General features: G+C 44.0%; 1 protein-coding gene across 3 annotated transcripts; it reads left to right on the top strand.

Annotated features, from left to right (window-relative positions):
• Positions 1–183: 183 nt before the first annotated feature.
• Positions 184–26,380, top strand: nup93 (nucleoporin 93). Of its 3 annotated transcripts, none has more exons than XM_005935781.3 (22): positions 184–335; positions 1,173–1,355; positions 2,233–2,350; positions 14,355–14,417; positions 15,843–15,971; positions 16,656–16,730; positions 17,587–17,679; positions 17,790–17,929; positions 18,025–18,157; positions 18,676–18,833; positions 18,936–19,101; positions 19,242–19,335; positions 21,645–21,836; positions 21,920–22,046; positions 22,131–22,203; positions 22,622–22,666; positions 23,110–23,226; positions 23,308–23,426; positions 23,503–23,620; positions 23,706–23,789; positions 23,895–24,023; positions 24,418–26,380. In XM_005935781.3, exons 2-22 carry the CDS (start codon positions 1,177–1,179, stop codon positions 24,526–24,528), a joined length of 2,463 nt encoding a protein of 820 aa, XP_005935843.1. In that variant the 5' UTR covers positions 184–335; positions 1,173–1,176; the 3' UTR covers positions 24,529–26,380. The 3 variants fall into 3 exon arrangements, with proteins under 3 accessions (XP_005935843.1, XP_005935844.1, XP_014193432.1); XM_005935782.3 differs by having other exon boundaries at positions 193–335; positions 1,176–1,355; XM_014337946.2 differs by lacking the exons at positions 184–335; positions 1,173–1,355; positions 2,233–2,350 and adding an exon at positions 8,968–10,209.
• The last annotated feature ends 1,293 nt before the right edge of the window (positions 26,381–27,673 follow it).

Genomic DNA, 27,673 nt, shown 5'->3' with positions numbered 1-27,673 from the left:
AAAAGCGACTACAGCTTTTCATACTGTACACGTTTCTGCCTATATTTAGAAGAGTTATCCTACTACTTAGTGTTATAATAACAATAATAATAATAATAATGATAATAAATTATGACAGTAGGTGACGATATGCTTCGTTAATATTTGAAACTAGAGAAGAAGAAGAACTTCCGGGAGGGATGCGGGATTGTCCAATCACTATCGACTCCAGAAGTGCCGGTCGGGGCAAATAATGTACTTGCGTGCTGAAGAAACGGAGTAACAGAAGATAACTGTAAATACATTCACGCGTGGAGTATAAACAGGACCGTATTTTCTCCCACCTCACACAACAGGTATGAAGTGTAGTTGCTTCCAGCCGCGTCATCAAAATGAACTTTTTGAGTTAACGCAACACTGAGCATATGTAAGAATAATAGCAGCTTAGCATGCTAGCTAACGTTGCACAGTGTAATTCATTCTGACTTGTAGCTACATGTTAGCATGCTAACGAAGCTTAGCCAAAAGGACAACACTACAATAAAATAAAATGAATTCAAGCATGTTTTATCGTGATTCACATCACGCCACTTCACAGCAGCCGGAATTAAGTTTCATTTGAAACTGTACATTTTTGTTGCTGTTCCTAAAGCGAGTTTATAGCAACTAAGCTAACACCACAGCGCTCCATGCGCGCGCTCCAGGTGTTGCTGTCAACTGTCCGAAAGCTCACAGCTGTATGTCCTTATATACATGGGTGTTTATGTTATTCACAGTTTGTATGTTATCGACTAGGCCTAGTCCTAAACGTGTTTTGTTGTTGTTGTGGCAGTTCTCAGCTATATTACGTCTGAAACGTTTACGTGCTCACTTTACGTTTACTTCTGAATTTGTGTAAATCTCCATCCACGCAGTTGAGGAATTGCAGTACATTTTAACCCAGTCCCTTCTTCTAAGGATTGAAAATGAACAACAAATAATACATACAAAACCTTTAGTCGGTGAGGTACAGTGTTGATTAGGTTTCTAAAATAACAGCAACATATTTATGCAAAATTGTCCAGGCCAATTATACCTTTTTCCCCCCAAAAGGATGTGAGCACCCTAAAATTATAGCTCTCCAAACCACTGTACACTATTCATCTCACCTCTGATGATATTACATGTAAATATCTTCATTTGTTTCTCTATAGCAGCATGGATACAGAGGGATTTGGGGAGCTCCTGCAGCAGGCAGAGCAGCTGGCTGCTGAGACCGAAGCAGTGTCTGAACTTCCTCACGTCGAAAGGAACCTTCAGGAGATCCAGCAGGCGGGGGAGAGGCTTCGATCCCGCACCCTGACCCGCACCTCCCAAGATGCTGCAGACGTAAAAGCGTAAGAAATATAAGATAGAGATTCTTGTGGTTTCTGTTATTGCACAGTGCTATAAGAGTGGAAACAAAAACACTTAGTAGTCACAGAGTGAACCAGCGAACAACAAAATAAAGCTGAACTATAAAATAACAAGATACAACCAAGAACGGTATGAAATATGAACATCAGTATGTGCAGATAGGCAGAAAATGTCCCACTGTTAATCATAATATTACTGCTACTGGCAAAAATGGTAATTGATAACAAATGAATGGTTATCTATGTGTACAAAGTTGTATAAATAAAGTAATTAGATCCCAATACCAGTAAAGTAAGGGACGGGCTATTAGGGAACTAAATTGGTGGTAAACAGTCACACAAGGCATCAGGTCTAATTTTTAAAGATCAACATGAAAAAAAGAGCCTGGGAAGAGTTCCTTTTTATATATAGTGGTAAGAATCCTACTAATAATAATACACGTTTCACAATAACAGACTTAGTATAACAGACAGATTTAGTATAATCTACTGCAATATATTCTCATGTAAATAAAATGTAAAGTATAAAATCATTTTTCATTTGTTTCCCATTAATCTCTATGATAGACACACTCATTTCTAAACTATATGTTTGGTGTTAAAGATTTAAAGAAGATATTCCTTAATCAATAAGCTTAAGTGATATTTAAAGGATTTACTCTATTAGTTTTAAAACTGCATTGATATTAGATTGAAATTCTCTCTGTGATGTATGTGATGACACCTGATCTGATGTGTAACAGTTCACATCAGTGGTTTCTGTAACGGTGGTAAAGCGTTCTGCGACCTCTAGTGGTCACGTGGAGCAACTACAGTTATTTGTCAGTCAGTTCTTCATCACCTTTCTGTTTCACCTCAGGTCCATCCTCCTTGGTTCCAGAGGTTTAGACATCTTCCACATTTCTCAGAGGCTAGAAAGTCTCAGCGCTGCCACCACGTTTGAGCCCCTGGAGCCAGTCAAAGACACGGACATACAGGTAGGGCTGCTCAATTAATCGAATTGTAATCTCGATTACGATCTGGGCTTTCAACGATCATTAAAAATGACTGAGCCGATTATTAGCCCCTCCCTCGTGCTTTACTCTCGCGCTGCTCCGTGTGGCAAATCGAGCGCACCTCTCTGCATTTCGAACACGTGTCACAACAATTAAGAGCAGCGGTCTCCAACCTTTTTTGCGCCACGGACCGGTTTATGCCCGACAATATTTTCATGGACCGGCCTTTAAGGTGTCGCGGATAAATACAACAAAATAAAACTAGTACCGGTACCGAAAAAAAGAAGATTTATTCATAACACACGTGAAAAGACCCAGGAAAACCGAGTAAACGATAAAAACGATAACAAAATAACGCTGAAAACCGATAAAAACCCTGAAAACCAGACATTTCACACCTGAGCCTCAACTCTCGCGGCCCGGTACCAAACGACTCACGGACCGGTACCGGTCCGAGGCCCGGGGGTTGGGGACCGCTGATTAAGAGGACCCGAGGGAAGCTCGGAAAGCTGAGCAGAAGTTATTTGGAGAGGAGAGTGACTGCCGTTGGTTGAAAAGAGGTAAAAAAAACTTCAGTGGTGTGGAAACATTATGGGTGTCAGTCAGACGTGGATCAAGTAGACACAGTGTGTAGAACTTTGCTACAGTGTTAGCTGCACCACAGAGCAACACTGCAAAGCTCACTAAACAAGATGTTTACATTTAGGGCTGAACGATATATCGCATTTGCGATAATATCGCGACATGATCAAGTGCAATTTTCTAACCGCAAAGGCTGCGATTATACTCTGGACATGTCCAAATTCATGGGCTGCATCCTCCTGAGGCCGCATTTGTAGACCGATTACGTCACAGCGACGCGCCGAAGGCTGTCCAAATTACTACCATATCCCAGAATTCATAGCGCGGCCCAGCCAAACTCCAGTTTCCAGCAATGGCGGCCGCTACTAAGTTTTAAAATTACTCATACTAATCTTTCTGGGTCACAAAATAAACTTTTAACATATTTTCAGGCGAGAAAGTAGTTGTGTAAACATCAAATATCTGCTCGGTTTATCAAGATATCCCATATTTGCAAAAGTGCTTCGACGTTTTCAGAGGCGTCTGCTACCCACCAGCTCGACAGCTAGCCGGGAGCTCGAGGGTTACTGATGCGGCCGAGAACGGCACAACTCCCGGCACATCATTTTCAGATCACCGCGGAGTTTCGCTGCTCGGGTTAAACGTAATATATAAGTCACTTAGACAACCTAAAAATGTTATTGTTGGGCTTTTTTCAGTGTTTTGTTTGTTCGTGAGTAAATCGGTTTGGCTGAGATTAAAGTTATTAGATTAGATAAAATAAAACTTTATTAATCCCCCGGGTGGGTTCCTCCTTGGTTTTCACACAGCTGACTAAACGTCAAACAGAAAACTGATTAAACAGAAGTATGAGACAGTCGAGAATTTACACCAGTGTCTGGTTATATTTTAGATAGCAAGAAGCAGACGGCCGAGTTTATTAAACTCCACCGAGACAGCGGTGACGCTAATCAGAACTAGCGCAGCCGTCCAATTTCACGCCTTTAAATTTTAAAGGCGTGTTTGTGTGTGTGTTTATACAATTGCTATTATGTTTGCACTTTATGTGTAATGTTACTGACTGCAGAGATCAGTAAGATGTGTGTATTTTTTATTTATTAGTTTTATTTATTTAATATTATTTTTTAATTGAATGACTGTCTAGTAGTTCACAGATGTCGAAAAACTGAGTGTGGTAAAGCCACTGATTTTTTTTATGTATATTTCTGCAATCTGCACATTGTACTGACTTTCATTTTAATGTTTACACCAGGGTTCCTTGTCAGCACTTTATGCTCAGATGTTTGTAAGCTAAAAATAAACTATTGTGTATGTTCAAATATACTGTTGTGATTGAAGAAGTTAAATAAAAATGTCAGTCATCAATTCATGCATCACCTCATGTCATCATAACAGAGGTCTGTCTTCCAGGAAAGAACAGTTTAAAATTAATGTAATATAGTATTGGCCATACTATATGATGTATTGCTTGTCTTTGTTTAATAATACAGAAGACAAAGACCTTAAAAAATAATCGCATATCGCATCGCAATCGCAATATTGGGGCAAAAAATCGCAATTAGATTATTTTCCATAATTGTTCAGCCCTATTTACATTTTTCATTTATTTCTTATACTGCAAACATTTGCACTGTTATCAGTATTTGCATTATTTTATATTATTTTTTAAAGTCATTATTCAACACATTGTTATTGTTAAATAAATATCGTCAAATAATCGAGATCTCGATTTCAGTGAAAATAGTTGTGATTATCATTTTTGCCATAATCGAGCAGCCCTACCTACAGGTACCATAAACTAGCTGCTAGCTAGCTGCTAATGCAGTGTTTTTAACCTAAATGAACTGGTTCACTAGAGGAAGACTCGCTTACTACTGAGAGCACTGAGAGGTATTTTGTGGAGTGAAATAAGAAATATTCCATTGACAGATGGTAAGAAACTAGTACCTAGTCTTTTAATAAGCATGTGCATATTTCACTGCATTTAGAAGTGAGGATTAAATTTGTTTTGTGGCTAAGGTCTGAAAGTAATTAACTGTAGATAATAAGTCTGCATTTTGTCCCCACTGACAAGATAAGCCTGATAAAAACTGAGCAAGTGTGAAGTTTGTTAGTTAAAGGCTGAAAATGTTGAAATTTATAACTGGAGGCTGAAGAGAACAAAGATTTAAGAGATAACAGAAATAAGTACACAAAGCCAACGAGTTAATTATTCCAGTGGAAAATTGGGTTTGCTGTGTGACCCACAGGCTCTGTTTTTGTGGACAGTCAAGAAAAATGACTTTCATGGAAAATCTCATTGGTTTCAAGGTCACATTGTGCTGTTTATTCTCTTTAACTTTGAGTTTTGATCATATTTTCTTTCTGCACATTCATTAGACTGTACTTTACTATATGATGACATGTATCATCAGTCACACTAAACTACATCTGTGGAGTTGCACTGAATTAAAAAAGCTTTCACCCATGTAAAAGCAGTGCATGTCACATAATGTATAGATGTGGCTCTGGAGGTTGTGCTGTGACTGAGTGTGTGTACACGATTGTAGAGCTGAACAGAATTAATAGCATTTGTGATGGATACATGGTTGGCATGTTGTCGCATTTAGTCAGGCGTGAGGAGGTAGTTGTGTTATGTGTGTGAAACTGTCTTGTAGTTTGGCAGGTTTGAGCGTGAAGACGTCTGATGGATTGCCAGAGGCCATGCTGCTCTAGTAGAAGTTGGTTAGATCTGAAGATTATGCAAGTTATGGAGAAACTGTGGTGCAGGGAGGTAGAACAAAGTGAGCTTATCGTGCGCTTCTGTCCTTTGTTTTAGGCTGGAGGCTCAAAGCTGCGTTTGCTCCTGTGGTACACGTGAATCTTGAACTGTTTTGACGGTATTGGAGACAGAAGGTTTAAATGTAAAACAAAGGTTCTGTTAGAAGTCTGAAAGTGCAATATCAAAGTTGCCCAGTATTCTTTTAATGTTGAGTACCAGACTTTTTGCTCCCTGAGTGCTCTCTCCGTCCCTTATTCCCACCCTGCTTAATCCTCCTGTATTGGTTACTTATTTCTCTCCACTGTATCTGTTCTCTCCATCAGGTTTCCACATACATGTGCCACCACTCTATCACCCTCCTTTCTTATCTCTGTGTTTTTTTTCTTCCACTGTTGCAGTCCAGCCTCTTCTCTGTTTCATTGAAATCTTCTTTATTCTTATTGGTCGGCCAGATGTATCCTGGCCAGGGTGGGTTTCACTCACTGACTGGAAAAGCACTTAGCTTCTGGCAGTGTGAGGGTGAACGCACACACACACACACACGAGCACTCTGCCTCCCTGCGATTGCTCTTCTGGGTCTAGAAGATGACATTGCATTACGTTTTATTTCAGGAGAAATTTTCCACTGCTGTTTCAGACAAACAGCTGCTCAGTTTAAACAGCCACATTACAGGAATTGGTCAGATAAATGGAAAGTCAGCTGAGATAGTAGTGTTGTATTGGCATTTACCTAATGGGCCCTGCGCTGAGCATATTCAGTATAAATAATTATGATCAAAAATGGAAAATTAATGGAGTGCACTGTACAGTTTTTCATATGATACTGATGCTGCTGTGGGTATCTGCTGATGCCAAGTAGTTATCTGATACCAGTGTTAAACTAATAAGCTGTATTCCTCCTCTGGAGCTCTGCTGCTGAGGCATTGTGAGGTAAACCCAGAACAGCAGAGAATTGAAAAGATCGGCTCCGTAGATCAGCTTGTTGAGTCAGGATTGGACTCCAGATGTCAGATTGTTGGATGCATAGACTGCACACAGTAGTCTTTCATATATATGTGTAATCTATAAGCACAATATAGGATGATTTCTGGACAGCCAGGCTAACTGCATAATGGAGCTTAAACAAAGTCTTCACCATCTCCATTAAGTCTCTGTTTAGTGGCGCAGTGAGCCTTTGCCAAAAATAGTTGTTTACTTTGGTCCTAAATCGTAATGTTGTGATGCTCTACTCTACCGTCCCCCAAACTAAAGGTAAATCTAGTCTTTAGCAGCATCAAAAAGATTTATGTTTTAGCCTTTTTAGTTGCTTTACAGCAGTTTAAGCTAATCTAGCCAGACCAAGGTGAGTAGTCATTTAGAAAGCTGTCTGCTCCCCCATGGGAAATTCTCTTTTAATTAAGATCATAACGTCACATACACACAGTTTGAATTTAATTGCAAATTGTGACTAATTGTGTGTGTTTGGCTCCATGACAGTGTGCCAAAAAATGAAGCAGAATTTCAGCCAGAATAAGGAAACAACGAAGAAATGTAGTTTAAATTTGAACCATTGAAAAGAAGAACTGAGCTCAGCTTTTTTTCCCCTCCATTTAACTGATGGCAGTCTCAGCCACTTTATATCATCAAGTATACACAAAGGAGCAGAGAGGTTATTTGATCATGATGACGATGATAATGAAGAAGGCATCACCAAGAAGCTGTTTGATGTACTTTGTTGAACAGCTGAAAGCAAACAGCCTTTCCAGAGTATTCTTAACACACAGACTCTACATTTGACCTGCAATTTATGCTCAAATGCACTGATGTAGTCGCTCAAATCTTAGTTACTTTTGAAAGAAAGGTGGAAATAATGTCTACTGAAAAGAAATAAATGGTTTATTCTATAATTACACAGCTGGAGTTACACAAATGGAAGCATCCCCAAAATCAGTGCACATTTTTGTTATTTTTTAATTAGCTTTGATTAATATTAATTAGTGAAGTTTAGCTTTAGTTTACTGTTACTAAAACTTTGATCTTGTTGCTTCCTTTCCTGTCACGATACACTTTATATTAGACTTTTTCTTTGTCACAGTCTCACAGCAGACTATTTGCAGAAGTTATTGTTCGTACAGATGCATTCCTGTAACCACACAAAGGATGTAGCCTGTCTATATTTAACTAACACCCCAGATATTATCGCTGCACATGGACAGAGTCTCCGTTTTTACAATCACATATTGTTGTGTTTCATCTGCAGTCTGTCAATGAGTTTATTCATCAGCCAACTTTTCATCATCAGTTTAACTTTCAATTTAAATCTACGCTTTACATTTTCCCCGTTACCGTTGCTGACTCACACATGCATGTGCACCCATGGCAACCCTGAAATCCAAGAATGTATCCAAATGTAACCAAGGACCTGTAACGTGTGCCTCGTGCATCCTCGCTCCTCAACCAACCCGACCTCAGTGTGTCAGATTGTGTTTAATTTGGTTTAAGGGGTGCGAGGCAGTAGAGGCTGCAGTTCTCCAGGATAGACGGGACACAAAGGAAATGGAAAATGTGCTGTGTTTTTATGAGTGTGTGTGTGTGTGTGTGTAAATGTGTGTGTTTGCGCATGAGTGAGCTGGTACATGCCTCTGCGGCTCACACACGCGTGCATGTAGAGGGCAGTGGTGTGTGAATGATGCGCCTGTATATATGCTGAAGCGCTCCTATAGGTTGTGGCCGTATAGCTCGTCTTAGATTTTGGGCTTCGTGGACGTCAGAGCTGCTAGCAGGAATTAGCATGTTTTTAGATTGCACATACTATGGACAACTTCATATTTAGTAAGATTATGTGGTTGGTTAGATGAGGCTGAGTCTGTTCCAAACGTGAATATATTTACATCTCATGTTTAGGGTCTTTATCAGAGTGCAGTCTGCTTACATGTTTTTGTTTCCTGTGTTCCCATCAGTGCTTACAAAGGATTAACAGGAAAGGATTCAAAATCAAAGCAAAGCAGAGAAAGAGAAGAGATCACATGAAAAGAGCAGAAAAATGAAACTGTAGAAGTGAAAGGCAGAGAGCAGAGCGGGTAGAAAAATGGCGACCGGCTTCAATATTTTTCCGTCTCCCTGTCCTTGTCTCACTTTTCACTGTTCCATCTTTCTCTGCCAATGCTCTCTTTCTCCTTTTTCGTACATCGCACTCTTTCTGCGTGCTTCTCTGCTTTCATTTTTTCCCTTTCTCTCTTAAATTACATATTTTCACATTTTTCTGCTTTTTATCCTTCTCCCATTTACATCCTTTCTCTTCCTCTCCTGTTCTTCTGCCCTCCCCAGCCCTTAAACACACACATATCCCTCAGCAGTGATGGCATGCGTTCAGCGGACGCAGTTGGCTAAGCCCAGAGCATCTGCTGAGATACACGAACGCTCCTGACATAGCTTCACACGATGTGTGTGTCTCTCGTGCACAAGCCTCGTGTGCTGAGATTGCATGCCTGTGTGTCAGGCGCTATCGATCGCTGCTGTATACGGTGTCTGAACCGTGTATTTATGAATGAATGTGTAGCATAGATTTGTCTGCACGTGGTTGCGTGCATCCCTGTCTGCTTGCCTGCACACATGAATCCAGTCGTGTGTGTGCGTGTGTGTGTGAGAGAGAGACTATGTGCACAAAACTTCAGGAAGTACATGGATTAACATGCCTGAAGCTGTTTGTGTGTGCACGTGTGCACTATAATAGACAGACTGCATATAGGAATACCCCCCACGCACCCACCAACCCATCCCCTTTCTCCCCATGTGCCTCCCAAACCCTTCATTAACTAAACATGACCCTTAAGAGCATGATTAGCCTCATTTCGAGACAGGATGTCGGAAGCCATCAACCGAGGGGGAAAAAATCCATTACTATAATTGCATTGAGCTGAAGGAGGGAGGAGAGAAGGAGGGAAGAAAAGAAGGATGCATAGATGGATTAAAAAAGAAGAAAATGAGTGGGACTGAGGGAGGGCCGTCAGAGATGCTAGGACGAAGTGAGAGATGGAGAGAGAGACAGAGGATGGAGAATGGCTGTTTGGGGGGGTGTCAGCTGATGGCAGGAACTGATATTCTATATGAATCCATAGTTCTTTCTCGCGGGTTCCCCCTGTGTCTGAGCGCTCAGTTGGTACAGCCCTCCGACAATAAAACAACCTCCAGCGAGTCTTGATGTGGCACTTTCACTCGATTCTCCGGCTCACGCACCAGAGTCACTGGCCTGCTTTGAACGGGGAAAAGGCTGCGAGCGGACCGCCATGCCGGCTCGACGGGGCACAGGGAACACGCCCCAGCATGGCGGCCGCTGCTGCTGCCCTGGCACAGTGACACGGTGGGATGGAGAGGCGAAGAGACGATGCAAATGTCCTGGGCTGTCAGAGCCCACGTACCTAGGCTCAGACAAAGAACTGAAAACCAGTTTTTTACTTTTCCTTGTCTCATCCTGCCCTCTCGTCTGTCTGCCAGACAGGCAGACAGGCTCTCCTCATGAGTGAGTATTGCATATACATACACGGATACACACACATATACATGTACTCAGTCACTGATGGGTATGTGCTTTGTGCGTCTTACTTTTTGTCATGTCTTCTCTGCTGTGCTACAGTGTGTGCGGACATACATGATGATGGAGATGATTGAGTCATTTGTGAATGTGAGGCACTCTGATCATTTATACTTACATGTTATAAATGTATGTTATTCATTTTCTTTATTTCTATTTCACCACACAGGAAGTGAAAGAGTGAAAGGGTGGGGTTTCTCTCTCACACACACACACACACACACACACACACACACACACACACACACACACACACACTCAGGCAGTGGTCGGTTCATTCTGTCATGGTAAATGTTTTTGCTTTGGTTCATGATGACTTCCACAGTGAGGCTTTTCCCCGTCAGCTCGTTGAACGTGCCCTTCTGTAACCTCTAGATTCCTGGAAATCACACGTTTCTGCGTAGACTCGGTATCTTAATATTTTTCGTATAGTGTCATAAGCATGAAGCTGGCTCAAAAGGGTGAAAATTCAGATGTTCTGATTTGAATGAGTATAAAATAAGATTACCTTTATGCGTAGATGGCGTGACTGTCATTAGCAGTGGAGACGGGGGCCTGTATGCCAGCACAGAGATTTAGCATGCGTACAAGTTTGAAGAGAAACCTTTTTAAATATCACATTTATACTGTATGCTAAAATTTAGTCATGTTTCATTTTGGCGTATAGAATATTTTTAGAGTCAAATGTGCACCGAGCTTTCACATTATCTCCATACTGTCGATGAATTTGGAGACAAAGAATGGAACTTGGATCATTTGTATTTATATTTGAAGGCCGACTTGTCCTCGCCTTTACCTTCCTTCCCACCCCCATCAGTATTTCCTGATTTATCAACCATGATCAAATAATTTTCGGTGGCAGTGCTCCTCTTCCTGTAGAAGCTTCTGGGCTGTCTGGCCAGCAGGCTGTGGGTGTTCACAGCAGGTTGCAGATCTCTGAGGATACACAATACAGGGGTGGGGCAAAAGAAACGTGCATCTTTGATACACCGATACCCCAGTGCTCAGTGCATCATCGAGTGTGATAAGCACATTTATTAAAATGTGTTTTTTCATCTTTCTTACTTCTAAACGCTTCAGCGTTGCTTTTTTAAATGCGTTTCTCTATTTCATGGTTATTTTTATCGTTTGGGAACAAATACGAGGAGGAATTAAAACATTGGCAGCGATTAGTCAGCGCGAAATGCCGGTGTCTGGGTCTGAACAACGTGCCAGGTGTAGTGCTGATCAAAATTATAAAGAGGTTATATGCGACAGCGATGCTGTGCCTGCCTGCGATGAAGCTTCAAACATTTTAAGGAGCAGTTACGTGAAACTGGCCACCCCCTGTGGTGAAGAGGGAAACAGTGTATCCAGCTACCAGCAGTCCTTTTTATCAGATATCTAACTGCTGTAATATTCATATTTGATTTAGTGATTTATCAACCAAAGCCAAAAAGACAGAAATCATTTGCATGTCAGATAAATGGGATTGTTGGCCTCAGCTTTTGGCTAACTCATCAATTTACACTTGGCACAAAAAGTAACGTATAGGCAAGTGGTTGGCAGCACTGATAATGACATCAGTCACAGATGTTTGCCACCTGCTGAAGGAAAAATGACGAGGCAGTTCCCCCTCGGTGCCCAATGTACCGCCGTAGTTTTAGATGCTTTAAGCCCCGCCCCCTGCCTGTTTCTGTAAGGATCGTCAGTCTCATCGCCTTTTCTCCAATTTACAAGAACACTTGGAGTCATCGCAATCAGCCTCTGATCTGTGAACGTTTCATTCTGTTCTCTTCATTTTTCCAGTGCAGCTCTCCTGCGAGTGTTGACCTGAGCTCTTCTTTGGTTTGAGTGGTTAAATATAGACCTATTGTCAGCCTCTCCTGGGAAAGTGAGACGGGGAAAAAACGAGAGAGGGACAGAGCAGGAAAGGGAAGCTAAGGGTAGCAGGGATGAGCTGCTGCTATAAACGGGCTACGTTGGAGTCGCTTCTTTTCTTTCTTAATTACCAGAGTAATGGTGTTCACTAAGTTTACCTTTAACTTGGCTGTCAGCCGTGCAAACACCAGTTTTTCAAGTCTTTAATTTGCAGTGGATAGTCTGTCATAGATAATTAGATTTTCACACAGTAATACGAGGAAGTAAATGATGTCTTTCTCTGTCACTTTACACTGACCTGAATGAATGCTGTGCCTTAAACTCAGTGACGCGGTACTGACCCGTTTTAGAGGAGATGCGATTCATTACGGTTTAACACGACAACGTCTCTAAAAGTCAACTGTAGCACAAAACCAGATTAGCCACTGTTTATTTTCCACGTAAACTCAAACACCTGCAGCGACTGCAGCAGGAAACGTTTCTGTCCTATTTTCTGACCGACCTCTGCATAGACTTTTTTTGGATCTTGACATCATCTTTTGTGACGGGAACTCTTCTTCTGCAGCTTTGAAGATGTCACAATATAAGTAGTTTCAGCTGTTTCCAAGATGGAAAATATGCTAGTTATAAAGATGTTGTTTGACAGACTGTAGAGTGCCTGAAGCGAAATAAAACCCAAAAGATATCAATACTGCTCCACATGTACTGTCAGATGTTTAGTGTTTGCAAGCCCAGAAATAATTAACATGGAGAAATACAAATACTGATAATCAGTTACTGACATGTCTGTGATGGCAGGTTGTGCTATTCATAGTCAAATTTAGCGTTCTGCACATTTTCATCATGCATTAGCTAAGCTGTAACTTACTCTTGAAAAGACATTTTCCTAATGTTTAGACCCAAAGAGCCAACAGAGTTGAAATACTGTCATAAATCTACGGAGCTAAATAGTGAAAATGAATATTTCAACTTTTTCAAATTTCTTGCTTTATCTAAGAGTGCATCTACATGGATTTATAGTAGCACGTTCTGTTGGTGCGTGTAGGTGTTTGCCTGTGTTACACGAAGAGGCTTATACAACCCACGCAGACATGTTTTGTGGACAGGCCGCAAATCACACACAGGTTCAACTGTGATTGGTTGAAAAGTGAGGTCGTACATAAACGGGAGAAGTGTGAAAAAGCGTAAAGAAAATATTTTCAAACATCGGCATGAAAAGAGCAGCGAACATTTCTCTGCTCTTTCTGTTATAACTTCTCTCGTGTCTGCGGGTTGCGTGGGACACTGCCCCCTGGTGACGGTAAACGGCAGCAGCACGTAGACGTCAGTCTGCTAAACTGTCGGTGGGCTCATCGCAGAACCAACGCCACACCGTGAAAAAGCCAAAAGAGATAAAGTTCTGTGTGCGTGTCCAAGAAGGCTGCAGTATTACAGGAAGTACAACTATACGATTATATAGGGCTCATTTTTTCTTCATAATAAACCTACTGAACATTTTATGTGTCTGTTTTTATTCTCACTGGTAAAAAGGCTCACCCACAGAGTGGTCAGCAAAAATCAGCACGTAAAATCCAATAATCACTTTCTTTGACTGATCCAGTTAGGATCGGTAACCTGTGGTAAGCCTGCTGTACCTTAGTTGTGAGTTACTTGATGGTATTTTGTTATTGACAGTTCTTCAGAAAGGTGTTCATGCAAATTGCCCATTTAGCGTCAGGCAGAGGTGATGTGTGTGAGCTTGTAAAAGGAAGAGGTAGAAATTGGACTGAGCTAAGCATTTGGACATAGACGCACATGAGAGGACAGGAGCGAATTCAGCTTCTTAAGAGCTGAATAAACCGTCCTTGGCTTTGGAAACTAGCTGTCTCTGATCAACTGCTTGCTTTTGGGGGTTTGAGGCTGAATTATCCTGCTTGCTTCAGATTTAAAGTCAGACAATGTCACCAGTAAATGATTATTCTGTTATCTGACAAAGGGAACAACCTTCCTCCAGTCTAAGAAGCTATTATGGCAGGGCTGCACGACTTGCAGTTATATAAACCTAAAAAAGCAGAATAACTCAAGGTTAGCGGCAGTACTTACCTGCACATGGTAGAAGTGCACCTTTGCATTGAGAAACGTGTTAATGTAAGCCAAAGCCAACAGGAACATGATGCACAGTGTGTTCATCACCGTGACTCCTCTTCTCCCCACATCTGTCTGTGTGTCCGCAGGGCTTCCTGAAGAACGAGAGGGACAACGCCCTCCTGTCCGCCATCGAGGAGTCTCGCCGCAGGGTCGGTATCTGTCCAGAGTCTCGTGGCCTCGCAGTCTTTAGTCCTGCAGTGTAGGAAACTAGTTCACAGGCACTGTTAGAGTAGCGCAGGCCTGCAGGGCCGAGTGCGATTATACTTTTTATTCTTTAGATGATTAAAAAAGAAGATGACATAATTAGTCCCAACAGTCACAGACACCGTGTGTGTTTGTTTGTCATATACCGAGGTTTACCAAAGCATTCGTTTCACTGTCTCGTAGCATCAGCACATCACAATACCGAACACTTAAAAACGACATTTTTAGTCATTTCTGCTCGCTGTGATCTAAAAGTCCTTCTGGTGTGAACCTTTGGGGAATGGTTCTGAAATGGCTTCCCTGATGTGCAGAGCTAATAGGCCCCGCGTTTAATTAGCTGCCGTTCCCATTATCTGTCTCCGCTCCCCGAGAGAGGAAAGGGACTTATGTGCAAGGGTGGGGAAAAACAAATGCACTGAAGATTAAAAAGAACGCGGGTGTTAGATGTTCCTGCAGATTTTTATCTCGTAGCTTTAGTTTTGACATCAACATGAAGAGCAGGGCAGGCAGGCATGTTACAGTAACCACTGGAGCTGCTGCATGCTGTGTGTTTCTAAAACCAAAAAGGTATTTGGGCAGGAAAAAGCCGATAACAGAACGTAATACATGTATAACATGAAACTGCTTTTTTAAATTGTTAAATTACTGCGATGTGTTGCTGACCAGGAACGTTTATACTTACGATTTAAATACAATTTTAATATCTTTTTAGACTTAATGCTGTTTTTAAATTGTTTAAAGCTTTGACCAAGTTAACCCAGTAAATGGTGGCTTTAGTCTAGATTTGCATCTCCCTAAGCTGGAGATTCAATTATCTCGAGTTCCCATTATCTCACTTTGAAGTCTCTGTGGAGGGTTAAAATAGACGCCACCGAGTCCTGGTGGACTCGTCTTCACAGGGGTCTGCTGTTAAATCCAGTTTAGTGTGTGCGATGTTCGTCTTACCTCGTGGATGTGGATTAACGTACTTGTACTACAAGGACAAATTATTTTGCTCGTTTCTAGCGCTTCTTATTTTTTGTATGATGGAGCTCAGTGCAGACCCCTCCGCTCATCCTGCCTGGCAAATGCATTGTTTTAGCTCCTTCAACTTTAAGGTCATCTTGACTTTAAGCCAACTTATTTGTGATTTGCTACCACTCACAAACGGGAGGGTTTGAGTACCTGGTGCTTGGGGCAGAGATGACCATGTTAAGGACAATCCCCTGTTTAGCATCTGTAACACAGCTTGATCCCAGTGAACTGTGTTTTTCCCACAAAAGCACTGAGATCTCAAACCAGCAGCACCAAAACGATATTAAAGGTTAAACTGTCTCAGTCTGCACGCTCGAATATGACTGGAGGCTTGCTTCCCATCGCCGTTTGTTCAGACGTTCCTGCTGGCTGAAGAGTACCATCGGGAGTCGATGCTGGTTCAGTGGGAGCAGGTGAAGCAGAGAGTGCTGCACACGCTGCTGGGAGCAGGAGAAGACGCTCTGGACTTCAGTCAAGACGTGGAGGTACGGGACAGGGAGCCGTATAGGTGCTCATGGTGGCACCTGCACATTGTAAATGAATTTTGCAGCAGCGAGTCGGTCCATGTTTGTGTCATTTTTAATGCGTTCATGAATCTGTCATTTGTAGTTATGAACAATAAATTCAGAGGTTGTGTCTCAGTTAACGTGCAGGTGTGTCAACAACATGGTGGATTTATTAATCGTGACCTCGTTTGAGTATGAAGGAAACATTGCTGTGTGGAGATCAGAACTGTCAAGTGCCGCATCGTTCCCGCTTTATTAGGTCTTACAGATAGCATCATTTTTGTAACACAGTTAAACTTCTTGGACTGAATATGTCTGCTTCAAAGAGCATGTCTGTGACGCCACACACTACCTGTCTACCTGCTCAACTAAAACAAACAAGCTAGCGTTTTCATCTCAGACTCAGAAACACTATTTTTATCATCACCCTGAGCAAGAAACAAAAACAAGACTTTGATCTTATTGTGTGGGATTGTGTCCCAGCGTGTGTCGAGCAGGCGGGCAGTAATCACAGAGTCGGGACAGGACGTCCTCCTGTCTCAGACTCTCAACATGCAAAGTAATGAGCAGCAAAAGTTCTCCTGTTTAGACACAAACGTCTCAGCAGCACGCCACTGATCTACTTCTGTCTTTGCTTACCACCTGACCTGCGGTCCATTACAGCCCAGCTTTGTGAGTGAGGTGACCGCTCCAGGAAGAAGTGCGCTGGACAGCGTGGAGGTGGCCTACGGACGCCAGGTGGGTCCCCGATAGTCCAATTATTTTGGTGTGAAAATTTCAGGTAAATGCACACAGCACATCAACATTCCTGTTTTATGCAAATTACCTTTCAGTGCATTCATATTGTGGCATTTTGCACAGCAGGTTATTGTTACTGAAGCATTTTTATATCAGGTTAACGCTGCAAAATCTGAATGCAAATGTTACTATAAGGGAAATACATTTTAGTGGCACTAAAATGTGTTGTGCTAATGCCTAATAATGCCTGTTATTTATTGCTTTTTCTTATGTAATAAATGCATAGAAGAAGAATAAACGTGTATTGATTACATGGGATCTAATGAAGGGGAAAAGGAGGACATCAGCAGAGTGTGTTTTAATACAAACAGCGCCGCAGAGCTTGGTAGCAATAATAATAATCATCATCTCTAGCTGTGTTCTGTTAAAGACATGAAGCTGTCGGCCGATCGTTTGGTTGAAACGGGGTTACAGCAAAGCCTGGAAGCTGCAGATCAAACATATGGATTAATTGTTCTGCAGAGGGGGCGCGTGTCCCCGCCCCAGCGCTCCACCCAGCATCATCCAGGATGACCTTCTGTCGCTTCCACTCGCTGCACCACATTTTATTACTTCGACCATGTGTCGACACATTGCGTGCGGCGTCGTTTGTCTGATTTTCGTGATCCTCTTTGACGACCTCGTCAACATTTTGATACTTTTCGTGCTGTTTTTTATTGTGAACCATTTCACTCGATGGTCGTAAAAAAAGGTTCATTTTTAACCGGAGGCTAAGTTTATATGAAAGTTTTGACATTTCCTTATAAAACGAGCATTTAACAGTTTGTGGACCTGCCTCCGTTTTGTTCTCCGTCAGATCTACATTTTCAATGAGAAGATAGTGAACGGTCACATTCAGCCTAATCTGGGAGATTTATGTGCTTCAGTAGCAGAAAGCCTGGACGACAAGGTAGGAACGCTGATCTCTCACTGATGTATCAGCCTGAAGTTACTTGTTACTGACAGATGTAACAGATTACTCGGTATGAACGCACCTTTCTTTCTCTCTCGTTCCTCCAGAACGTGTCAGAGTTGTGGCTGATGGTGAAGCAGATGACAGACGTGTTGTTGGTTCCAGCCAAAGACACTCTGAAGAGTCGCACTAGTGTTGAAATGCAAATGGCCTTTGTGCGCCAGGCACTTGCTTTCCTTGAGAACAGGTAGCCGGTCCTGTTTTTGTGGATACATGCATGGATCTACAGTTTGCTGAAATTAAGCTAGAATGAACCATAAATATGAATTCTGTCTTTCCCAGTTATAAAAACTACACCATGGTGACTGTCTTTGGGAACCTCCATCAGGCCCAACTAGGAGGGGTGCCTGGAACATACCAACTAGTGCGCAGCTTCCTCAACATCAAGCTACCAGGGCCTCTGCCTGGCATGCAGGTACCACACGTGTATACACTGTTTAAATGTTTGGCTAATAAAGAAAGCCTGCAACACGCAACTTTATTTCACTTTCCTACAGGCCTCATCACTTTTGTAAAAATTGCATTGGATTGCATTTTTATTATTTCCACTCCAGTCGTTACCTGAATAACCTTTACCACACTCATTTGCTTTCCTCACTGTTGCAGTAATACTGTCTGTGCAGGGTGACCCAGGCTTGGTGCACGAGTCCCTAATCAGAATAATCTGATGGGCTGATCAGAAATGTCATTTATATCTAAGAGTTTATCTTTTCTTTGGCATTCATGCAGTTGGTCATGCACACCTGTGCTCTAAAAGCCAGCGACTGATAGGTGCAAATGGTTTAATCTCCCACCGTTGCTTCACTGATTCTCGATGAGTCTGTGTGGCTGACAGGTCACATCTGCAGTGCGAAGCTCCGACCGTCTGAAGAATTAAGCAGTGGCTGCAAAATAAATAAATAATACGACCACTCTGTTCAATTTGCACAACAGGACGGCGAGATAGAAGGCCACCCGGTGTGGGCTGTGATCTACTACTGCCTGCGCTGTGGCGACCTGCATGCAGCCATGCAGGTGGTGAACAGAATGCAACATCAGCTGGGAGATTTCAAGACCTGGTTTCAGGAGTACATGAACAGTCCTGACAGACGGTGAGCTCCGCTCAGCTCATTCTCATCCTCTGCACACAGAGAAGTCCTGAAGGTCAAACCAGTCTTATCGCGCTTCCCGTTTTATCTGGTTTTCCTCTTTAGACTTTCCCCGACTTCAGAGAACAAGCTTCGCTTGCACTACCGCAGAGTGCTGAGAAACTGTGCCGATCCATACAAGAGAGCTGTCTACTGCATGATTGGGAAATGCGACATCAATGACAACCACGGCGAGATAGCAGACAAGACTGAGGACTACCTCTGGCTTAAGGTACCGTTCCCCTGGTTTGCTGTTTTTGGGTTAAAGGCACGATTTCCTGATCCTGGTCGGTTAGAGATCATCGTCCCAGTTTGATATCTCGGGGCTGTGCTGCTCCCTTGCGTAATGTGCGTCGCGTTGTGTCCCCACAGCTGAACCAGGTGTGTTTCGATGATGACGGCAGCAGCTCTCCTCAGGACAGACTCACCCTGCCACAGCTACAGAAACAGCTGCTGGAAGACTATGGTAGGGGACTGAAATTCTCCTTCAGCTCTCGAAATAACTACAAATATATGAACTTTAGTTTCCTGAGAATTGCGGTGCATCACATTGCCTCTCCACCTTCCTCTTTTTCCATTATCTCTTTGCCCGAGCACAGAGGACAAGCACAGGCTTGCACGGCCGAGCTGTTTGCTCCTCCCGGGATGCAGATTTTATTTGGGCTACTGTTTGCTCTTTGCCTCTCGTGCTGTTGTGAGACTGCATCTATGTTTGTGCAGACACGTAGAACGCAGGGTGACGGCGTGCATACGGACGATCGGTCCCTCGTAAGGAGCGAGTCGTCTGAGAAACAAAATCTTATGTTAAATTTGAGGGACTACATCTACATGTAACTACATCAAAATGAGTTTCCTTGAGTGCTGGTTTGGTTTAAGCCGTTAAAATGTTCAAACAGCCGTATTAGCGATGGTGCGAGCACCTCTGTGCACAGAGTCGAGGTGCACAACCTGTAATGTGTGTGCTGGTGACGAATCACAGCACGCTTCAGGATTTGCTTCATCAGGTGATTATTGTTGTCAGCGTCTCGTTGTGTTCTTATATGATGTCAGATTCACAATCTTTAAAACATCATATAGATGTTAAATGCTACATATGTGAAGTTTTCATCAGTAACATCAGTGATCGTTAAAGAGAAGTGATTCATTTTCCTGTGTAACTAATCGCTCGATGAATATTTCAACTGTTTCCTGCACATGAATATTCTCGCTTCTCTTTGCTGTACCAACAGCTCGAAGTACTACCCTCCCCATAAGCCTCAGCAGCTGTTGCCATGGACGACGAGCCAAGTGTGACTCAGAGCTTCGTCATAGTCGGCAGGAACAAAAGTTCACGAGTCTGTTTGTGAATTGATTTCTTTTCTGTAACCTGGAAATGTGGAAATAGCAGCAGTCGTTCATCTTTGTGCTCATGATGATGAGACTTTCCTGCTTTGGAAGTGCTACAGCTACCTGCATCAAATTAACCAACACCTACCACCCCATCTCCACAGGCTTTATCAAACACTGTCAGCAAAGCTCCTCAGCTTAAAGCAGGGAGAGGAAAATGGGTCAAACGCCGTTAAGAGTGCCCGAAACAAACTGGGCCGAGTTTATGTCTCACCATAATTAATATTACAGCGAGAGACTGGGGGCACATTTTGGGGCATTCGTGGTGTTGAGCACGGAGCTGCACACCAGAAAGCTGAGAGCAGCCTTAAAGAGAGCTGTGGGTCAGCCGCTCACGCCTGTGAACAGGCACCAGCAGACACGCTTTGATTCTTCATCCAGAATCGATTTAAAGTAAGACTTCAACATGTCCGGGACACAAGTGCAAGGGCGCGAGGAGGCCTTCCCTCCCACAGACGGACAAAAGCACAGCTTTCTCCCTTGGGTGTTGCCTTCTCCAGGCTGATCCTGCTCTGTTCAGATAAGACTCGGAGCTCTCTCTCACTCTCCCTCTCTCTGTCCATCTCCCATTTTCCCGCCCTCGCTGCTCGGTGGGAAGCACAGCCCGGAGCCTCGTTCTGCTTTCTCTCTCTCTGCCGCTCGCCTCCCTCGGTTGTCTGGCACAGCGTTCCTCGTTGTCCTCCATCTTGCTTCACAGCAGGACACGAAGCCCAAAACCCGTCTTCATTTCTCTCACACGCTGCCGGTGCCGGGCTCGTCTGCTTTCCTGCAGCCCCGTCCTCTATTATCGCCGTCCCACTGATTTTTGTCCTTTCACATTCTTTGCTGTGCATTTCTTCTTTCTCTTTTCTTGTTTGCAGCGCCCTCCCCCTCTCCCCCCTCTCACACCCACACTCCTATCTCTCCCCCTTTGTCCTTTTTATTCCCTTCATCTCCCCCCTCTCTCTCCTCCTCTCTCCCTCGCTCTCCCGTTTTGAACTAAAACGCTGGGAGTCTGCGATAAGGCTGTAAAATGGCTGACATGGTCCACCCTGCTCTCCTCCTCAAACTTTCAGCCAACAAGAGGATTAGGAATTATAATTAAAAAGTAAACTTGATGACTAAGTACCTGCACTCAAAAAACGTCTTTAAATTTCTCCTCCCATGTTTAAAAAAACCGGACGTGGCCATGTGCACAGCTCTGTGAAGCGCAGAGTTTCTGTCTGAGACGGTGAAACACCCACACAGGTGACTTCCATCCATCTCCGCAGAGTGAACGGAAACGCTCGTTTACTATGTTCATGTGGATGTGAGCAGCGCGACCCGTTTCCTCCTGAACTTGTTTGCAGGTTTTGGTCACAGACGCTTGATTTTCCCACCTTCCGTCTTTATTCCGCCTCTTCTCTGCAGGCGAGTCCCATTTTTCTGCGAGCCAGCAGCCCTTCCTGTATTTCCAGGTGTTGTTCCTGACGGCTCAGTTTGAGGCGGCGGTGGCTTTCCTGTTTCGAGTCGAGCGACTCAGGAGTCACGCCGTGCACGTGGCGTTGGTCCTGTATGAGCTACGGCTGCTGCTGAAGTCCACCGGTCAAAGCGCTCAGCTACGTGAGTATCACCTTTATTTTGTAGGGTAATGCACATGCATATTCTATTTCCTGTCGATCTCACTGATCACATCCTCCCCGCAGTGAGCCAGGAGCCCGGTGACCCTCCCATGGTGCGTCGGCTCAATTTTATCCGCCTGCTCATGCTCTACACTCGCAAGTTTGAGTCCACGGATCCACGAGAAGCGCTGCAGTATTTCTACTTCCTGCGGTAAACACATTTTCTCGCCCTGCACCACACACACGATATGTTGTACAGCTCCAAGTTTAGATTCATGTTTCTTCTTTTTTGCAGCAATGAAAAAGACAACCAGGGCGAGAACATGTTCATGCGCTGTGTCAGCGAACTTGTCATTGAGAGTCGAGAGGTGGGCGGCCGTTTTACTCTGAGATCGAACGTTAGCACAGAAGCTTTGCACTGGTGACAGATGAGCTGATGTTGAACATCTTAGAGCTGGTTCACTGTGCTTCTCGCGGGGCAGATGAGACCTGCATGATTCCCGGTGTTGTACCCGTTAAATAGGAATGGCTCTGAAACAGCTCATCTGTTTAAAAAATACTTAAAGAATATGAAAAATAGAATATGCTAAAGCAACGTTTGACAAATGTTTGTAATAAAAACAGGTGTGAGGAGCATGGAGGGAATTTTAGATTCAGAACAATGTGTTGCTCTGTCTGGTTTTAATAACAGATCTCTCCTGGAAAACAAGTTTACATGTGAACTTTGACGATGTTGGATTCATGTATTTATTGTCATGTGGTGATTTTTACTTTGTCCTCTTTTAGTTCGACATGCTTTTGGGCAGATTGGAGAAGGACGGCAGTAGGAAGGTAGGACGATGGACACGTCTCCGACGTCTCGGCTCACTGTCATCTCGTCGATGGTTATTTCTATAACCTGCCTCCCTCACCTACTGTCTGCCCATGTCTTCCTCGTCTTGCTTTGAATTTGTCTTCCCTGTCCCTGGGGGGGTCCTTTGGCACGTGTCCCGCATGTCTCAACACGCCCCGTTCAGCAGCGCTCGGTTCTGCTGTCACGGGGCGTCCCACTCACGACTGACAATGTTAAATGCGTCACGGCGCATCGTTAGACGTGCAGCTTCTGTATTAACGGCTTACTTAAAAATATGCATCGACTTATTTTGATGGACAGTCAGACTTTAAGGACGGGTTTTATTTTGTTTGAGTAACACAATAGAACAGAAGGCACATTGTTACTGTCAGAACTGCACCGCTCTCAGCCTCACGCCCGTCTCCCTTCCTCTCCTTTCTAGCCTGGAGTCATAGATAAGTTTGCTGGGGACACCAGAGCTATCATCAGTAAAGTGGCTCTGGAGGCCGAGAACAAAGGTCTGTTTGAGGAGGCGGTCAAACTGTACGAGCTGGCCAAGGTGAGCAGACCGTGCACTGCGCAGTATCTCTGCAGAGCTGTCGCTTTGGGATTCGTTCACTTTACGTGTGTCTCTGCGTAGAACTCAGACAAGGTGCTGGAGCTGATGAATCGGCTCCTGAGTCCCGTCATCGCCCAGGTCAGCGCGCCTCAGTCCAACAAGGAGAGGCTAAAAAACACCGCCGTGGCCATCGCCGAGAGGTAAGGACACGGACACGCCGTGCGCTGGTCAAAATCTACACACGCACCTCCGTAACCTTTTATTTTCCCTCTGCAGGTATCGCTCTCAGGGCGTAGCAGGAGACAAGTCGGTCGATAGTACCTTCTACCTGCTCTTAGACCTGATGACGTTCTTCGACGAGTACCACGCAGGGCACGTCGACAGAGCGTATGATGTGAGTGCAACTCTGAAAATGAACAAACAGACATGAAGGGAGACGCACGCGGCCTCGTCACATTAACGCTGCCTCTCTCTGTCAGGTGATGGAGCGCTTAAAGCTTCTTCCGCTCAGTCAGGACAGCGTGGAGGAGAGAGTGGCGGCTTTCAGGAACTTCAGCGATGAGGTGTCGACTCGGTTCTGGACACCAGACACAAAACCGATACGCAGTCTTTATATGGACTCCACTTCTCTGCTTTCTCTTTATTTAAATGTCGTTTTGTTCCTCCAGGTGCGTCACAACCTGTCTGAGGTGCTGTTGGCCACCATGAACATCCTCTACACGCAGTACAAACGCCTGAAGGGGGCGCCAGCCGGCACACCGGGACGGCCACAGAGGACTATGGAGGACAGAGACACGGTGAGGAAATGAGCACAGCGCTAAAGACGTGTGTTTATAGGTAGATCTGAACCTAACGCATTCTGTTTTTATACAAAGATCCATTTACTTCAAATATTTGAGCTGATACGAGCACATTTAGTGGCAAACTGAATATATTCATGTGACATTTTTGGCAGTTTCTCGTTCGTCTCTTGTCAGTACGTCTCCGTCGCTCCTCTGGATTCTACCTTTTCACTTCTACTTACATCACACATAGAAAGCCTGGTGACCCAGAAGCTTGCTGACTGCAGCTGGTGTCTACAGAAGGATTTTAGGTTGTGTCGAGCCGGCTAGTCTATGCCCAGCTCGCTGGTTGTTAAATATTCTGTCTCACTGATGCGTTATGTTAACACGCCATCTCTTCTCTGAACAGCAACTGCGCGGTCAGGCCAGAGCCTTGATCACCTTCGCTGGCATGATTCCCTATAACATGGCCGGGGACACCAACGCGAGACTGGTGCAGATGGAGTTACTGATGAACTGAGACGCACACACACACACACGATGAGCAGAAACCTCTGGGCTTTTGAAGACCGGCTCATTCACACGCTCACCTGTCATCTTGTTGTGTAAAAGCCGCGGCGTTCATCGCCATGTTGAGCCATACGTTGGTTTTTTTGCTCATCTGGAATCCTGTCAGTCTGTTTTTGTTATTTCCATTGTTTTGTTTCATATTTGTATCTGTGATGATTTAGAATAAAAAGTTTGCTTTTCGTTCGTCTTTTTTATTTTGAAACATTTTATGTTTCGTTACATTTTCTTCCTTTTTTCCTCATTTGCTTCATTTTATTTCAGTGCTACTGTCAAAGTTGTGACAATATTATGTGTTTAATACGGGAGCCGTTACATGCAGGCTTAGTCATCACGCACCTATATTAACTTGCACAAAGGAAATACTGGAGAACACATCCTGAGAGTGAACTCGTCTAAAACAGAAGGTGCAAACACTTTTGTTTTTTACCCAACAGACTCGAAATGCTCCATGTCCCCCCTGAGGGAATAAATCAGGTGAAATCTAATTGAATCGTCTCCCTGGGAAACAAAACAAGACCGTTCCTCTCAGCCTTACGCAGTCCCGAGTGTCGCAGGCCATAGCCGTGCCGTTTCCACAGGCTGTGGAGCGTCCTGTCCCCTGGCAGATGGTTGGTTGGCTCAAGCTCAGCTATCGGACTTGGGGGGGACATTTCTGTTTCCATCAGAGGGGAAATCAGTGGAACAAAAGGAGACATTTTACCGCACGCTGCAGAACGAGTGCGTCCTCGTGATGCTCGTTCCTTGTGCGTATTCTCAAAGGAGGTAGTCTTAAAATATTTTATTAGTAAAGAAACCAAAAACTAATCTTTAACTAAAAATGTGGACGTTGTTTAACTTTGTGATACGTTTGTATGCAAAGTTCCTTCAAATCTTTTGTAAGGGCTTCTGTGGTATGCGCACCGTAATCGCCCGGCCGCGCTCCGGCCAGCATTTAGAACAGCATCTTAACCACTCCTGCCTTTATAAGCTACCTGAACTCAGACCGAGCCCCTCCTGGAGCCCCTGTCGAACATTCAGCAGCACAACCAGACATCGCTTGAGGTTTGCTAGAAAAACTGGCCCTCCATCTCCTCTGTTTGTGGCCCACACTCTGTGTCCTTCAGTCTGGCCTGAGAGAACACAGATGGAGGCTCATTCTGTCTCTGCTGCTCCACATAACTGCAGACGAGTCGGAATCACTCGTGGTCACAAACACAGCTGAGCTGAACGGTAAAGGAGGTCCACGCTGTTGTGCTCGGGCGTCTTTTTGTCTCGCCTTTGCATTTGTTGTTTTATCGCCTCCTTATGTTTTTCCTGCTTACGTCGTCAGGGCCGCGTTAGACTGTATTGGGCGGTGCAGTCTCTCAGGAAAATGCTCGTGCGTGTTTTTAAGAGCTCCGTCACCCGAAGATCTGCCTCTCAGGTGTGTGTGCCGCAGCTGGTGTTGTGAATCAGGCCGATGACACACACCTCTTATAACCCGGCTATTTCACAACACCAGGGTGGCCCTGCACCGCTGCCGACGAGACGAGGACCCGCTTCAGCCAGACGGAGCAGAGCTGGGAGAGCTCAGTCTTCAGTCCTACAACGATCATTTGTGTACTTTGAAAAGGGAAAATAATGATCGTGTTTTTGTCAGTTAAATCTGCCGAGATCATTTTTTCTTTCTTTCTTTTTCAGTTATTTTAGTCAAATCCACTCTGATATCAGGTACATCTGCTTGATGAAATCTTCCATAAACTCACCGCGTTGAGCTGTAAAGCATAAGATTCCCTCTTTGGTCCATTAATAAAGTCCAGTATGTTTCTGTTCTCTTTGACTGAGATTATAGTAACACAGTGGATTGTATTACCTACAGCTAGAGGGGAAGTGGGCATCAAAGCACAGAACAGATCAAATGTAGCAGAATGATTCTTTTTCTGCTTGCAAAGACAAGAGCACACATGGCTACATTGTAAATCTAAAGCTAATTACCAACAGTGTAAAAAGAGGACATCTTTGTACTGTAACAGTATTTCATCTTAAACCAAAATGTGACGTGTGCCGAGCCATTATTTATCGGTAATTTCAAAATCTTTGGCCTCTGCTCTTTGCTGGATTTCAGCCGATTTTTCCTCAGAGGTTTTGTAACATCATGTCACATCTACTCAAATTTGCAAAACTGAAGATTGGAAAAATAAAATGAAGTGTACAGCTCTGAACAACCAGAGACAAAGAACCTGCTCCTCGGTCCTGTTCGTGCCTCTGCAGCAGAGAAGGGAGGCCTGGCCAGTGATGCCTGAGAGTATGGACCCCAGCCTCGGGGTGTGACGAGTTGGAACAGAAGGAAATGCACTGACCCACTTATGGCTTCCCTGGAGACACAGATATTTCCAACCACAGGCCCATCATGCAGGAGCCCCACTGTTTTGACCTGCTGACACTAAACCTTCTGTACCCGCAGTGGTCCAAATATGGAATCAAAGTGGTTTTAGTGATTTTCCAGTGTCCAGATGCATCTGGCTCAAAGTCTTTACTTTAGTGGAGAGCCGAACTTTAAGTCACCTGAGTGACTGCTACGCATACTGTAAACCAGACCTTCCCAAAGTGTGGGGCCCGCCCCCTAGCGGCGGGGGGGGATCAAAACAAAACGCTTGGACACTGCTAGCACGGGGCGCCCACAGAAACGCAAAGCAGGAGATGAAGCATCGCTGAATATGTTTCCAAACCAACTTCATTCTAAGCCAAAGACTAGAAAATATGGTGAAGCCAATCTTCCCTTTGGCTTCACCAACATTTTCAAAAATGTATTGACAGCAATGTTGAACATTATTACACAGGATAAAAACAACTACAGTAAAATAATGACACCATGACGCCTCTGCCTTTGTAAGTGGAGGGACAGTAACTGCCTGCAAAACCTGCAGACAGTCAGACTAACAGCATTTTGTATCATTCTGCGATTCATCTCATGTAAACAATAACGTGGCCACAGCGTGACGTGAAAAAGGCTCATACCTTTGACCGTGCGAACTCTGTATTCCTCGTCCACACGTTAAACGCAAAAAAGGAGTTTTTGAAAATCTCCGTTTTCGGTGATTCGAAACGCCGTTTACGTGGACGAAACAGCTGCGTGT

This window comes from Haplochromis burtoni, unplaced genomic scaffold, assembly GCF_018398535.1.
Source record: "Haplochromis burtoni strain Fernald_Lab_line unplaced genomic scaffold, NCSU_Asbu1 Contig_201, whole genome shotgun sequence".
NCBI classification, from domain to species: domain Eukaryota; kingdom Metazoa; phylum Chordata; class Actinopteri; order Cichliformes; family Cichlidae; genus Haplochromis; species Haplochromis burtoni.
The sequence above is the reverse complement of the archived record's forward strand: the minus strand, read 5'-3'. Positions and strand labels throughout refer to the sequence as shown.

Coding starts and splice junctions, on each gene's coding strand:
- nup93 (XM_005935781.3), top strand. CDS start 1,177: ATGGATACAGAGGGATTTGGGGAGCTCCTGCAGCAGGCAGAGCAGCTG. Junction 16,731..17,586: donor AGGTGGCCTACGGACGCCAG/GTGGGTCCCCGA, acceptor GTTCTCCGTCAG/ATCTACATTTTCAATGAGAA. Junction 22,667..23,109: donor AGAAGGACGGCAGTAGGAAG/GTAGGACGATGG, acceptor TCTCCTTTCTAG/CCTGGAGTCATAGATAAGTT.